This window comes from Panthera uncia, assembly GCF_023721935.1.
Source record: "Panthera uncia isolate 11264 chromosome A3 unlocalized genomic scaffold, Puncia_PCG_1.0 HiC_scaffold_12, whole genome shotgun sequence".
NCBI classification, from domain to species: domain Eukaryota; kingdom Metazoa; phylum Chordata; class Mammalia; order Carnivora; family Felidae; genus Panthera; species Panthera uncia.
Window position 1 is genome coordinate 5,917,612 of NW_026057579.1, and position 16,563 is coordinate 5,934,174.

At 37.4% G+C, this 16,563-nt stretch overlaps 1 protein-coding gene across 4 annotated transcripts in view; it reads right to left on the minus strand.

Moving 5' to 3' along the window:
• Positions 1–16,563, minus strand: part of MTA3 (metastasis associated 1 family member 3) — a 180,884-nt gene that overhangs the window by 85,248 nt on the left and 79,073 nt on the right. For all 4 annotated transcript variants that reach the window (XM_049652233.1, XM_049652232.1, XM_049652231.1 and 1 more), the window contains exons 5-6: positions 9,734–9,797; positions 6,813–6,930 (exon numbers count right to left, since the gene is read on the minus strand). In XM_049652233.1, the coding sequence (XP_049508190.1) occupies positions 6,813–6,930; positions 9,734–9,797 (182 nt within the window). The remainder of the gene's footprint in view (positions 1–6,812; positions 6,931–9,733; positions 9,798–16,563) is intronic.

Sequence of the window (16,563 nt, forward strand, 5' to 3'; positions counted from 1 at the left end):
AACTGTTGGTATACCCATTTGTCACCCTATACCCTCTTCCCTGAAAATGTATTACTCACAAAAAAGGAAGCTCTTTATATCTTGCATCTAGTTAGTTGCCTGATTACAAGTGAAATGAAACATCTTGGATATGCTAAATGCTTTAGGCTCAAATAAGAATCCAACGTGACTTCTTCATTTATGATGAAAAATGTGGTGTTTTTCTTTGTTACAGATGAATACTTACAGCTAACAAATTATAAACTTAAAAATAAACTTAACGAGAAATATATAGAATCTATATGACTAAAACTATATTGAGAAAAAACATTAACATAGGGAAAGGGAAAGGGAAAGAGAGAGAGAGAGAGAGAGAGAGAGAGAAGTGAACCATAAGAGACTCTTAACTCTAGAGAAGAAACTGAGGGTTGATGGACAAGGTGGGTGGGAGACAGGCTAAATGGTGATGGGTATTAAAGAGGGCACTTTTTGTGATGAATACTGGGTGTTATATGTAAGTGATGAATCACTGAATTCTACAACTGAAACCAATTTTACCATATATGTTAAATAACTTGAAACGAGAAAGAAAAAAAAAAAAAAAAGAAAAGAAAAACAAAACCACAAGACCCAAAAGTAGCCTTGAAGAAAGAAAAAAAAACATCCCTTATTTCTAATTAAGACTTTTCAAAACCATCAAAAGTCTGTTCCCTCTAAGTTAACTGAAACTCCAACAGACATACTTAAGAAAGATTCAAACTGATAATAAAATTTATTTGGAAAAATAAGAGGAGAATTAGCCTCACCAGATATTACCACACACTACAAAGTCACTATAATTAAAAGTGTGAGTTATTAGAGCATTAACAGGCAAACAGACCAGTGGGACAGAATAAAAATCTCAGAAACAGACCCATGTAGACACAGAGAAACAGACTCAATATTATGAAATGACCAGTTGCCTCCCAAAGGAATAAATAATATTAATACAATTTCAATCCGAATTCTAATGAAATCTGGAGGGAAGAATTTGACAAACTGATGAAAAACTTCAACAGTCAGGGGGCAAAAAATCTCTGAGATGAGACACCTCCCCACACTGACACACACACAGAGGATATTTTAAAGAACAATGAAGGGAAACTTGTTCTATAATAAGAGACAGATAAACTTGGATCTATCATCTATTACACAATGAAACATTGAATACAATTTCATGGATTTATATATACAGTAGCTATATAACAAACTGGAGAACATGTTAAATTAATAACAGTGTTTAACAGTGGGCAAAGAGGGATGATCTAAGGAACTACTTTTTGTTTTCAGTTACTTGCACTTTCACTTTCACTTTGCAAATTATTGCACAATTTGCAATAAAGTAATTTTAAAATCTAAAAACTGGGAAGAAGCAAAGAAAATACAGTGGAGCCCTCATTGTTATACTATGTTGCAAAGGGACTTCGTCAAAGACCCCTCTAACTGTGTGGTTTATCTGGCGATTCTGACTATATGATGAAGAGACAGGACTCAGAAAGAAGCACTGAACAGCAGCCTTCAGCATGTAATTCTCTCAATCCTGAGAGTTACTGGGGTATCTCAAGAGATTCAATGGGGACTTCTCTCCCACCTCATCCCTAATAGCCAGGCTTTTCTTATTTTATTTACGGTCATATTGTAGGGTGTTTCATCTGGACAAAGGATTCCATTACCTAAATAAAGTTTGTAACCACCCACCCAAAAGACTGCCAGGAGAAACACTATATTAAAGGCAATTAAGACTTGTTGATGAGGGGTGCCTGGGTGGCTCACTTAAGCCTAGGATTCGACTCTTGATTTCAGCTCAAGTAATGATCTCAAGTTCTGAGATGGAGCCTGGTGTCGGGCTCCATGCTGAGCATGGAATCTGCTTGGAATTCTCTCTCTCTCTCCCTCCCTCCCTCCCCCACTCACTCTCTCTCATGTGTACATGCTCTCTCACTCTCTAAATAAGTATATAAACATTTAAAAAATCTATTAAATAAAAGATCTATTATATAAATGAACATTTAGTCACATTTTTTAAACATAAAGTTTGCCCTTGTCAGAGAAGTGGTGCAATTCTTCAAATGCTACAAGCTGTTAAGAATCATTCCTCTTACAAATAAGAACTTCAAGTCTGGTTTGAGAAGAACCATAGAATAAATTATTGCATTTTATGTATCATTTTGTTTCCTAAAATCTTTTTTTTTTTTTTTTAATATTCTAATCTAGGTAGAGACTCCTGGGTGGCTAGTCGGTTGAGCGTCTGACTCTTGATTTCAGCTCAGGTCATGATCCCAGGGTCATAGGATCAAGCCCTGCATGGGGCTCCATGTTGAGCGTGGAGCCTGATTAAATTTTCTCTTTCTCTCTCTCTCTCCCCCCCCCTCCCTCCCTCTCCCCCCCCCCCCCCCCCCCACCCCCCGTCCCTCTGCCCAGCTCATGCTCTTTCTAAAAAAAAAAAATGCTTGGGAATGCAAGCTGGTGCAGCCGCTCTGGAAAACAGTAAGGAGGTTCCTCAAAAAACTAAAAATAGAACTACCCTACGACCCAGCAATTACACTACTCGGCATTTATCCAAGGGATACAGGTGTGCTATTTCGAAGGGACACATGCACCCCCATATTTATAGCAGCACTATCAACAATAGCCAAAGTATGGAAAGAGCCCAAATGTCCATCGATGGATGAATGGATAAAGAAGAGGTGGTATATATAGACAATGGAGTATTACTCGGCAATCAAAAAGAATGAAATCTTGCCATTTGCAACTACGTGGCTGGAACTAGAGGGTATTATGCTAAGTGAAATTAGTCAGAGAAAGACAAAAATCATAGGACTTCACTCCTATGAGGACTTTAAGAGACAAAACAGATGAACATAAGGGAAGGGAAACAAAAATAATATACAAACAGGGAGGGGGACAAAACAGAAGAGACTCATAAATATGGAGAACAAACTGAGGGTTATGGGAGGGGTTGTGGGAGGGGAGATGGGCTAAATGGGTAAGGGGCATTAAGGAATCTACTCCTGAAATCATTGTTACACTAGATGCTAACTAATTTGGATGTAAATTTAAAAAAATTAAAATAAAATTTTAAAAAATTCTACTCTAGGTAGATATGCTTTCCAAATAACATTACACTAACCAGACTTTATGCCTTTCAGGGGTAAATACCATATTTAAATAGTTTTCTGGATAACAGGAACTTGTGAGTTTCCATGATCTGATTCTTCTGCCCAGTGTTACTTGAAACATCCCAACTTCATGACTTGGTTCAGCATTTATCTCTCCACGAGCAATACACAATTTCTAGGCTTTCTATACATCAGGGAGTATGCTCAGTGCTCAAGGGAGAACCACACAATCAATACCTGAGTGTTGATTTTAAAATTTCTGAAGTCAAACAATAAAAAATAGTATAAAAGATAACATGAACGACTGATCTCCACAGTTCAAAGATGGGAGGGACTGGGGTTCAGGAAGGAGTGACAAAGGCTGCTGAGGGGATGCGGAACTTGGGCTGGGGGCCTACACACACATGAGCACTAAGGACCTTCCTGGCTTTTGGCCTGTGCACGGATGGACTTGCCGAACTACCTCACTTGGAACATACGCTTTTGTCCAAAACTCACAGAACTGCTCACTAAAAACGGGGGGATGTACTATATATAAATCATACCTTAAATTAAAACAAGGGAAAACCCACCACCTGTCAATGACTACCTGGAAGACAATTAGGCATTCTGTATAAAATTTCAGACATACATGCCCTAAGACTCAGCAATTCTACTTTATTTGCCAGTTATATCCAGAGCACAAAATTATCCATTATACTCATTACAGCACTGTTTATAAATTTTAAAAATCAAGCTTTTGGAGGGGGGAATAAAATGTTTAGTGAACAATTAGGTACAGAGATAGAAGTCTAACATCAAACATTAAGGATTAAAGATGTAAAAATTCCTTCTGGAAGATAAACTGATTTGCACAGATGAGAACATCAATGAATGCAATCTCTCAACCTATAATAAACTGATTCACTACTCTCAATCTGTTCAAAATCATTTCCAAACGCAGGTGAGTGCAGACATGGCGTTCTGTTCTTCAAGCTTAATCTTTATTGACTGACTTTTCCTGGCACTTAAGTTCAGGAAAACACAGATGACTGTAGCCTGGCATTATTCACAGCCACCACTGACACCAACGTGTACAATTCTCACACTCTATCTTGAGTATCTATTGATTTAACTCTTCTGCATACATTTTCTTAGAAGTATGACAAGGAAAAGAGAGAGAAGAACATATGGAAGAACTCCTATGTTTTTATAAAAGTTTAGATTGGGGTGCCTGGGTGGTTCAGTCCGGTAAGCGTCCAACTTCAGCTCAGGTCATGATCTCACCGTTCGAGAGTTCAAGCCCCGCATCGGGCTCACTGCTATCAGTGCAGGGCCCACTTCAGATCCTCTGTCCCTCCCTCTCTCTGGCCCTCCTCTACTCGCACTATTGCTCTCTCTCAAAAATAAACATTTAAAAAAAAGTTTATTTTAGTAATCTCTACACCCAACATGGGGCTTGATCTCACGACCCCGAGATCAATAGTCATATGCTCCTCCGACTGAGCCAGCCAGGCACCCCTGGCAGCACTTGTATGTTTTAATAATCAGGGGGCAAAAACAAAAAGTGAAGGCCTTTTGGTGAGTAACGCAAATCGTAAAGACCTTAAAGGAAAAGACTAAGAAATCCCAAACTTTTGTATGATAAAAAATAAAATATACTTAAATTTAAAGTCACTATTAAAATTTTTTAATCAAATAATTAGGTCTGTGGGGGAGAGGTTTATAATCCTTGTAGACAAGGTAAATACTTCTGTGTTTGCTTACCTTTAGTAGTCAAGTAATTCTTGCCAATGCATAAAAAGATAAACAACCAAGTAGAAAAAGCACAAGATGGGGCACCTGGGTGGCTCAGTCCATTCGGTGTCCGACTCTTGATTTCAGCTTGGGTCATGATCTCACGGTTGTGGGACTGAGCACCGTATTGGGCTCTGTGATCAACTTGGAGCCTGGTTAAGGGAAAAACCCTTTCTCTCACCCTCTCCCTCTGCCCTTCTCCGGCTTGCATGTGCATTCTCTCCCTCTTCCTCTCCCTCTCTCTCTGAAAAAAAGAGTGTGCCTGGGTGGCTCAGTCAGTGGGGCGTCCGGATCTTGATTTCAGTTCACGTCATGATCTCATAGCCGTGTGATCAAGCCCTGAGCCAGGCTCTGTGCTGACAGCACCAAGTCTGCTTGGGATTCTCTCTTTACTCTTTCTGCCCCTTCCCTGCTCTCATGTGAGCTCTCTCTCAAAATAAATAAACTTTACAGTTTAAGAAAGAAAGAAAGAAAGAAAGAAAGAAAGAAAGGGGTGCCTGGGTGGCTCAGTCGGCTAGACATCCGACTTCAGCTCAGGTCATGATCTCATGGTCTGTGAGTTCGAGCCCCGTGTCAGGCTCCGTGCTGACAGCTCGGAGCTCGGAGTCTGGAACCTGCTTCGGATTCTGTGTGTGTGTGTGTGTGTGTGTGTGTGTGTGTCCCTACCCCCACTCATGCTCTGTCTCTCAAAAATAAATAAACATTAAAAAAAAAAAAAAAAGAAAAAGAAAATGCCCAAGAAATTTAAAGGCTAAAGATAACTAGGGCAAGCATAATTTCAATTTTAAAACAAAACAAAACAAAACAAAACAAAAAACTCTAAGACAATTATATATCAAAATGTGGCTTAAAAATGGAGGGTGAAAAAATTCCTCATAATCAGTGTTGGTGAAAGCACCTGGTTCTTTCATAATATAGTAACAGTCGTTTTGAAGAGCAAAGGAGCATTTTCAATATGTAAAATGTATATACCATTTCACTTCCAAGAAGTTATGCTTGAAAAAAATATATAGGTATAGCTTTTCTAGCAGCATCAATTTGTAACATCGAAAACATAAATGCCTAAAAGTCTACCAATAGGGGGCTGGAAGAGGGAATTATAGTACATCCATGCAAATTTAAGACCTGCACAGTTAGTGAAAAGAATAAAAGTCACTGTACTCATAGGGAAAAGTACTAAAGTTACGCGGTTAACTGAAAAAAGCAGTTGCAGAGTAACATATGCAACACGGCACTGCATGTGGACCCTTCCTGGACGGAGGGTAAGCCAGCGTGAACCAAATAAACACACCCAAAACGACCATAGTGATTAAATATGGGTTTGGAATGAAGGAGAGCAGATGGTGTTCATTTCCTACATTATACATTTCTGTGTTTCATTTTTTAATGTTAAGAATGTTTACTTTTGAAATCAGAAAATAAAGGTTTTGAGTGTACAGTTTTAACAGGAGAAAGAAAAATTTGTCTTGTTAGGAAGATATTTTTGAAATGCAAAGCTCTGTATCTCTCCAGTACATAACTACCCAGATTAGCCCAAATCCCCACCAAAACATAACTGTTCACTAGATTCCAGGCACCTCAGTTAGATGATTTAGGAGCATTCAGGATTTCAAGGCATGTACATATCACATGAAGACACAAGCTCAACGATACGAACATTCTAGAAGTTGCATTTAAAAGGAAAACACAGCCAGAAAACTCACAAAAATGTAAAATAAAAATCAAACAATTGGTCAAATAAATTATTTTCTGTTGTTATTTGTTGTATTTCTACAAGGGGAAGAACTTGTAACTTTTAAACTTTAGCCCAAAAGACGTTTCTCCCATATGAGGAAAAGAATATTTGAGTTTCAAGACATATTTGTTTTCATAGGACTTGAAACCCAAAGAAAAACATACCTTCTAAGAGCATTTCTGGAATGTCTGCTTGATATCTAGGTCCCACTCTGATTTCACCTTTGTCAGCTAATAGTGTTTTCACTGAAGGGTCGTAGACCAATGAGTAGAAAAAGGTATCCTGAGAAAAAATGACAGAAAATATCTAGGTAAGCTCAACTCCTTCTACTTTTTATAAAGCAATGAGGCCAATGTCATGATAATGAAATCATAAAACTTCAGAGAGTATATAAAATTTCCTTTTGGTGAATAAATTCATGAATCTTGAAGAAGAGAACAATGTTAGGGTCATCATGTAAAAGTGTAAAATTAAATCAAGCAAAAACAAATAGCATACAATAAAGGTAGATTATAAAGTTTTGTTGTTTTAGTCTAAAAGAAAACCAATGAACTGCTCTAAAACAGATTCTGAACTAGCAAAGCTAAGCTCTAAGTCAAAGGTAAGACACCTGAATCAAGCAATCATTTAAATCTCTAAAGCCCACACCAAACAACGATGACACAAGGCGCCCTTACTTCTGGAGTGTCCACCCACATTTCATCAACATACTCAAATGGATACACATTTCACATTAAAGTTTAGAAGAGCTGAGCTTACATACAGTTTCCCAATTAAAATGTCACATTGCATTATTTCATGGAGCATCTTATGAATTCCATTTCTGCAGTTCTCCTTTGAATCCTGAAACATTCATATTTATATATAAATAGCCATATAAACGTAACTACCTACCACCACCGGCACACCCACCAACTTTCCAAGGTTCTTTAAAACGCAAAAAGGCCCTAGTTACTGAGTCTAATGGATAAAATGACCAGGCTACCAGGCCTTTGCTGAATTCTGCATCACTACTGGAGGTCTTAAAAGGTCTTGTCCCTGCTTCCTGCCAGGATTCTGAGGGTTATCTACTATACAACTCTCTGCATTATATGCTGGAGGGGTCTGCTCCTACCATCAGCACTTTACCAAGACCGTGCCGAGCAAGCTACAAATAAGAGATAATCTACCAGATTGTAAAGCTTTCTCCTTACAGACTGTGATAAAGGGAAAGGAGAAAAACAGACAAGGCGATACCATCCATTCAGAATTCTTCTGCATGGGTCATGGTCAGAAGAAAAGACTAAAGAATCAAACACAACAATATGACAATTTATGCATATAAAAAAAAGTCTACCTGGGGAAAAGAAAAAAAATCTGCAGAATATATAAACCAACCTGCTCAATAGGCTGATGGAGGGTGATCAATATATAATCAGAATTGTTTGTTTTGTAAGACAGGAGAAACAAAGAATGTTACTAGGGTGACTGACGCTGCTGCCGTTGGCACAGTAAGGGTTTTCAAGGTACACATACTTCTGGTCACTTTTATTGTGTAAAACATGTTAGTATAGTATTCTAGAAAAATGGGATTTTGCCATACTATACAGTAGAATAAAATGAAATTATTACTTAGGGCCACAAAAGTTGCTTAAGACTCCTTAAATTTACATGTGCCAATATGGGAAATCGCTTAAAATGTAAAGGTAATGTTAATTTTTCTAAAAGGAAAACATTGTGATTAGAAAGTTGTCCTTTAAGGGGTACCTGGGTGGCTCAGTTGGTTAAGCATCGACTTTTGATCTCAGCTCAGGTCTTGATCTCAGGTTCCTGAGTTCAGCAAAAATACCACGTTTTTAAAAAAATTACAGCGTCTTAACAGCCAAATACACCAGTAAAATAAACTGAAACATACTCATGTTTCCTCCTTTTATTCCTGCTTCTATGAACTAATGGTAACATCTGAGCATTCTCTTTATCCATATTATTTTCCACATGTTGACTGACAACAAACACTATTACCTTCTTTTCTAAATTTCACAAGAGTAAGTTATAAAGACTATCAACCTTTTTTCTGCCTTGAACATTTACCTCCTCTTAGTTTTCTCTGTTCAATTTTCTAACGTACAGTAGTTCCACATGTCTGCATCAATCCTTTCAGGGACAACACTTTTAAGTATAATAAAAATTTTGGGGGGGGGGGGCGCCTGGGTGGCTCAGTCGGTTAAGCGTCCGACTTTGGCTCAGGTCATGATCTCACAGTCCGTGGGTTCGAGCCCCGCGTTGGGCTCTGTGCTGACAGCTCAGAGCCTGGAGCCTGCTTCCGATTCTGTGTCTCCCTCTCTCTCTGCCCCTTCCCCGCTCATGCTCTGTCTCTCAAAAATAAATATTGAAAAAAAATTAAAAAAAAATTTTTTTTGAATATATCCCTTTAATTCTTTAAACACACACATACATACATACATACATACATACATAAAGATTTGGGAAAACAAAAACATCATGTAACTATAAAGGTTAAATCTTAAAATGTCAACAGTAAAAATTTTCTCATTGTGGAATATTCTGTTTACAGGAATTTCCTCCTTCTAATGAAGTATATGCTCTCACCCAACTTGTGAAAATATGTTTAAAATGTTTCTTGTTGAAGTTCACAGAAGGAAACACTTGTAGTTGACAAAGTTTATGGAGATTCTAGGAAAGAAAGCAGACCACCAGTGCTAGGATCTCATCTGGAAAAAGCCTAAAATAAAATCTCTTTATTTAAACAACAACAAAAACAAAGAACAGGGAGGAGGATTGAGTACACAAAAGTCACTTATTTCATAAAGCCAAAAATATTTCTACTGCTACCAACTACATCATCATACCTTATAAAGCCTTTCATTACCAGCTTAAAAAAGACGGCACAGAAGTTTTTGCCAACTCTTCTCTCAGTTAACCAGAAAAATAAAATTATCTAAAAGTATTCTGGTCATTACACTTTTATATAATGCTGCTCTCCCGGTGCAATAGTTTGGTACAAGAAGAAATACATTTAAAGGTATGGGCTTCATGTGAAATCAAGGGGGGAAAAAAACATAAAATAAGCGCAATTGTGAATTACCTCTTTATCAAGATATGACAATACTGACTCTGTCTCATTCAGAAGGGCAACACTGCATTTTCCCCTGTTGAAAAAGGGAAAAAGTGAATGAATGTCAGAAAGGCCACCTCACCTTCACATCGATGACATATACAAAGTCAGGAATATTCAGAATGTAAAGTTACTATTAAGAAACTAGATGGCAGTTACAAATATACGTAAATGTATACACTTAGACTCGCTTTACAATCTTGGTGTTGTAGACATAAAAAATAAGACTGTTTTTGTAGGCATTTACTGCGAGGCTAACCTGTGGAAGGAACTGTTGTTAGGCAGTAAATTTTATGACATAAAACACTTCACGGGTATTTTCTAATTATTACAGAAAAAAAAAAGGAGTACAATGAAACCTTCGTATTAAAAGTGAGTTTCTGAATCTATAAAAAGTTAATATGAGGTGATTTTATACAAGGAGTCTTTAGACAAAGACTTCACCATGCAAACCAGTACCTAAATAATCTTCGGATTTTTTAAGTGGCCACTGCATATGAGGACCTAAAAATAATATACATTCATCAGGATTAACTAGCTTACCTTTATTGACCTTGCTCTAAAGCCTAGTTAAAATTTAAATACACTGCTATAAAGTAGGGGGCAAAATAAAGATCTACAGATTCAAAGACCTTGAAGTCTGATGGCATTTACCTTTGATCACAGCCCTCGGTGTGAGTTTGAAAACGAATGTCTATTAAAAAAAACAAAAAACAGTCTTGTCCAGACTTGAGAAAAACTGAAGTTATCCAAGTAGAGGCATTTATTACAAATACGTTTTCAATTATCCTATCTTGAAAAATTCTGTAGACCTACAAATTTAACAGGAGAAATTTGGTAGACAATTCAAGTTACAGATAATTGGTTAGGACTCACAAAATATTGTTTAAATGCCATAATGTTATTTGATTTTGTAAACAAAAGTCACTTCTTGCTCCCCACAAAAAAACAAGCAAAAACAAATCGTCACATATACATTGAATGGGAAGCTAAAAGAGCAGGCTGTTGGAACACCAGAGTGAAAAACAATTCAAAGAAAAAGATTACCAAAAGCAAAATAAAATGTAAAAAACACTAACACAAAGGTCAAAAATTACAGGTTACCGAACATTTTCCAAATGTATATTCCTTAAATTTAAAAAAGTTTAACCCTCATAAAAACATCTTTTTCTGGTAATCATCTATAGTTAATATAACTTCAAAAGACTTCTGAGAACATGTGTTATTTCCATATTATCTTCTCAAATCTCTAAGTTAGCGAGAGTTATAAGGGTTTTTGGTTTTTCTAGTATATTTTATTCATGCAAATTACTGAAGCAGAAAAATTAACATTACTTCGGAGCATATAACAGCACTCACAGTCAACAATTACCTGACATGCTCGCGGAAAGGACAGAATAACGAGCAGGGAAATTGCTCCGCTGAGGTTTGCACATCTACAGCTGTCACAGAAGAACTTCTGTGACCTGTGTGTGTGCTCCTAACACATGCAATGTGCATAAGTGGGTTTCCAAAAATAGGTTTCGTCTAGGTTTTTTTTTGCCTCTGCAACAGCTGACAAAGCAGTATTTCTAACATTTAATACTTAATTACCTAGAAGAAATAAAATCTTGTTTTTTTTTAAAGTTCTCTAAAGCCACTTTTTTTAAGTGCAGAGGAGCAAAAGCTGAATGTCATCTTAATAGATACCACTTTCTTCAACAGTCACTTGAATTTCAAGGGTTAACAGACACTGAAAATTTACACAAACAATACAGCCTACTTAAGAGTTTCTTCCATACGGTCTGAAATGACAAGAGGATTTAAACTGAATCATCAAACCACTATTTTCATATTTATATTAGGAGATAAGAAAACACTGGTTATGTACTCTTTTAGAGATACAACAGGACTGCAAAATTAAGAGGATACCCAGCCAATCTAAAATACAAGTTATTTGGGTTAATGTAGCTTTTATGCAAAGAAGAAAAAAATAATGCATGATTTTTCATCTGTAAGTTTTCTTTACCGCAGCTATGTATTTTTCTCCCAAATTAAAAATGAAAATCTGAGGGGCACCCGGGTGGCTCAGTGGGTTAAGCATCCGACTTCGGCTCAGGTCATGATCTCATAGTTCATGTCTCGTAGTTTGAGACCCACCTCAGGCTCTGTGCCAACAGCTCAGAGCCCGGAGCCCTCTTTATGAGTCTGTGGGTCTCCCTCGCTCTCTGCCCCTCCCCTGCTCACGCTCAGTCTCTTTCTCTCAAAAATAAACATTAAAAAAATTTTTTAAAGGAAAATGAAAATCTGACACTTAAAATATTCAAATACATATACTAACAGCTAACAAAGCAGGAAGTTGAGTCAGAATTATTTTATGAAGTAAATATGAATATGTAATTAACAGATGTACTACCATGCCAAGAGTTGTTGATAAAAGTAGTTTAAAAAGAGATGTAAAGAGCTGTCTTCCTTTATGCTTCCTTATCCAAATCTTGGCTCACAGAAAAAGAAATAGGATGAATTTTAAGCTAACCCCAAACTAAAGGAACTATTATCAAATGGTGAATATAGATAACCCAACTGATTTATGCTGAATCTCAAGCAATGACCCTAATTGTGCTCTTCCACCATACTTTAGTCCGTAAAGAACAAAGATACCCAAACATGATGATATAAATATAAGACACACCAAAGACCTTAATACGAAGAAAAATCACTCCAGGCCTGTATAATTATTTGTGTTGCTTTTCTACAAGCAACTATATACAGTAACACAGAATTTTTCACTGAAAAAGGTTTTAAAAACATACTCTGTTTGCTTCAGAAACTGGGCAGGGTGTTGGGACAGAGAGACATGTGAATAAATAATTATGACACAACGCAATCCTGTGTTTAATGGCAGGTTCTGATCAGCCTATCTGCTTAACAGGATGTTCAGTATACTCCCACAGATTCAAAAACCACATGTAAAAGGTGCACCCAGGTTACAGATTTATTTAAAGATGCTACCTGTTTGTATACATGAAAGAAGTAGTTTAAATTAGCATCCATTTCCCCAGTGCCTAAAGACTTTCGGTTCCATACCACTCCAGCTTGTAGAATAATGGTGCAGGACCACCAGGGTCCCTGCTTAGGAAAATGAAAATTTCTTAGTGTCACACCAGATTTATTGAAGCCGAACATCTTGGGGAGGGATCGAGAAATCCTCGTGGTTAGGAAGAATCACCAGGTGATCCTTAGTCAGATTTACTGAATCCAAAGATCTCAGGGAGGGATCAAGGAATCTACATGGAAAAACAAGCATCACCCGGTGATTGTTAGGCATAATGAACTTGAAAAACCCCTACTACAGATGCAGAGTCTGACTAAACTTTCCTTGTTCAATGAAAGACAATAGTTTTTCATGTTAGAAAGGCATTTTCTCAATGGCCTTATGAGTCTTACAGTTGTTCTGGATTCTGAACATTTTCTCATATTGAAAACAATGCTAAGTTCTGTGATTGGAAATTCAGCGAATAGACAGTTTTAAACAGTATTTAATCCAAATTTTTAAAAAATGAAGTTCAAAGATCCAAAATGCTTTCAGAAAATGATATTTCACAACAGCAATACTGTAAAATAGGACAAAAGGAGATTCAAAATTCTGACTGAAAGGATTCCCAAATCAAAATTTAATGCCTAAAAAAATCAGCAGCTAAGTGTAGAAAACATTTTCAAGATAAGCAAGGACTAAGAATTTTTTACATTTTAGAAGACTAATTGAAAGGAAAGGCAAAACGGGCACTTGGCTGTCTCAGTCAGTAGAGCATGTGATTCTTGATATCAGAGTCATGAGTTCGAGTCCCATATTGGGTATATATCTTACTAAAAAAATAAAGAAGAAGGAAAACAAAGGCAAAACAATTATTAAGTCCAAGGAAAACAAAAGGCTGTACAAGAAAGAATATGTGGGGAATCCTTACATGTTCATAAAACACAATGACTGATTATTAAGTTAAAGAAAAATTGTGATATATTGGAAACATGAGGGAAAGGAAATAGAGAAGAGAAAGCAGAAATTTCTACAATTGAAAAAGTAAGAGTAAGCAGTGTAAGAGAGGTATAAATGCAGGAAAATGACTATGCTGGGGGAACTCTGCTTATGACTGCTTTGGATATTATTACACAGCTATATACATATGTTTGATTTTTTAAATACAACTTAGGGGCGCCTGGATGCTCACTCAGTAAAGCGTCCGACTTTGGCTCAGGTAATGATCTCGAGGTTTGTGGGCTCCAGCCCTGTGTCAGGCACACTGCTGTTGGTGTAGAGCCTGCTTAGGATCCTCTGGATCCTCTGTCCACCCCCCCCCCCCCCCCCCCCCCCCGCGCCATCCCGGTCTCTCTCTGCCCCACCCCTGCTTGCACTCTCTCTCTCAAAAATGAATAAACATTTTAAAAACTCTAACATAAATCTTAAAAAAAAATACTATTTAAATTTAAAGTAACAGGGGGGATCCTAATTAGATGAAGTGCATAAATTTATATAAATAATATATATACCAAGGAAGCAAAGATTATTTACCATGACTCTGTATTAGGTTTTCTAAACCTTGGCACTATTTTTTTTAATGTTTATTTATTTGTTTTGAGACAGAGAGAGAGAGAACGAGCATGCACACACAGGGGAGGCGCAGAGAACCCCAAGCAGGGAGCCAGACCCATGAGACTATGACCTGAGCTGCAAAGAGTCAGATGCTTAACCAAACGAGCCATGCAGGAGTTCCCTCGACCTTGGCATTATTAACACGTGAAGCCAGGTAATTCTTTGCTGTGGGGGACTGTCCCACGCACGTACGGTGTTAGCAGCATCACTGGCCTCTGCCAACTGGATAACAGTAGCTCCCCCACACGAAGCTTAGACAACCAAATCTTCCCAGACTTTAATGAATGGTCCCCAGGAGACAAAACTGTCCCTTGTTGAGAATCACTAGTCTGCATTATAGAACTGATGAACCATGGGCTAACTATATCTTAATAACAAACACATAAGGACTGTGTCATAGAAGTGATATAAGTGAAAGAATATGATTTTATGGATCTTTAGACTATAAAAAGAAGGACAAAAACAGAGAAAGAAATCTGGAATCCTTCAAATACTTCTATTTAAAGACACATTTTCTAATACTTCTTTAACAGATGTTAAGAAATAAAAACTAAAGAAGGCCAAACACAAAAACAAAGATGATTCTGCAAAGAAAAGGGACATGTAGTGTTTTGAAAAACTCATTCTATTCTGTCTGTGGTACGTAGAGAATGCCAAAGCAACAAAGCTTTCGCATGATTCTGGAGATTTGATAACAAATATGAAACAAACTACAAAAAAGGAATTCAAGGGTGAAAAAATCCTTCTCTTAGTGCCACTTTTCCCTTTTATAGCTAGGACAAAGTGGAATGTCCAAAAGAAGGCAGTAGTTATTAGGAAGATCCTCTTCCCTGGGACAGGATGACAAACTGTTTTGATTACAAAGGCCCTTCCACAACCATGCAGGATAACATGTAAAATATATGCTTTTCTGCACTGGGACTCTGGTGGGAGAAAGAAACACTTCAACCCACAGAGGATAAAATGATCCTTTCAAAGTAAAGATTTTACCATACAAAGACAACATTCAAGAGAAAGTGTGCTAAACACATGGGCTTTAAAATGTAAAACTGTGGGGCGACTTAGTCGGTGAAGCTTCTGACTTCCGCTCAGTGCTGACAGCTCAGAGCCTGGAGCCTGCTTCGGATTCCGTGTCTCCCTCTCTCTCTGCCCCTCCCCCCCCCCCCCCCCCCCCCCAATAAATACACATTAAAAAGAATGTTAAACTGTGATATGATTTTTCTCTTCACTGTATTTTTTTTCTCACATCCTTCCACTAAGCAATCCTATGAGTTTACGCACACTAATTAACTTCCTTATGTTAGTTTCTTAAGCAACACTACTTGTAGTCTTCAATAGTATCATTTTCGCTAATTCAAATTGTTTACAAATAGCAATAAAATTGCAAAAAATCTAACATTTTAAAATACTGGCATAATAAAATGTACAGGAAGAAAACTGCCTTATTAGGAATTTTTTTAGATTCTGAATGAGTTCCTTTAACATTAATAGCTAAACTGAAAAGAGTCTGCTAATTCAAGTGGAGTGCTATTTCATTATATAGTTAAAAGTTAGCAGGTACTTGGGTGGCTCAGTTGTTAAGCATCTGACTGGCTGAGGTCATGATCTCACAGTTCGCGAGCTCAAGTCCCACAGAGAGTGAGCTGGAGCCTGCTTCGGGTAAAAAACGAGACCCACTTCTCTCTTCTCTCTCCCCCTTTCCCTTTCTCTCTCTCTCTCTCAAAAAATAAATAAATAAATAAATAAATAAATAAATAAATAAATAAATAAATAAATAAAAAGAAATTAAAAATAAAAGTTAGCATTACTATTTTTCAATAAACATAAGTCTTTTAAAAATTGTTTTCTCGGGGTGCCTGGGTGGCTCAGTTAAGCATCCTACTCAAGTCAAGTTCTCACAGTTGGTGCTCGTGAATTTAAGTCACTAAATTTAAGGTTCTCTGCAGTCAGCTTCAGATCCTCTGTGAACCTCTCTCTCTGCCCCTCCCCTGTTTGCTCTATCTCAAAAACAAATAAACATTTAAAAATAATTGTTTTCTCAAGTTGCCCGGCTGGCTTAGTCAGTAAAGCATGTGGGATCATGAGTTCAAACCCACATCAGGTGTAGAGCTTACTTAAAAAAATTTGCGGGGGGGGGGGGGGGGGGGGGGGGGGGGGCACCTGGGTGGCTCAG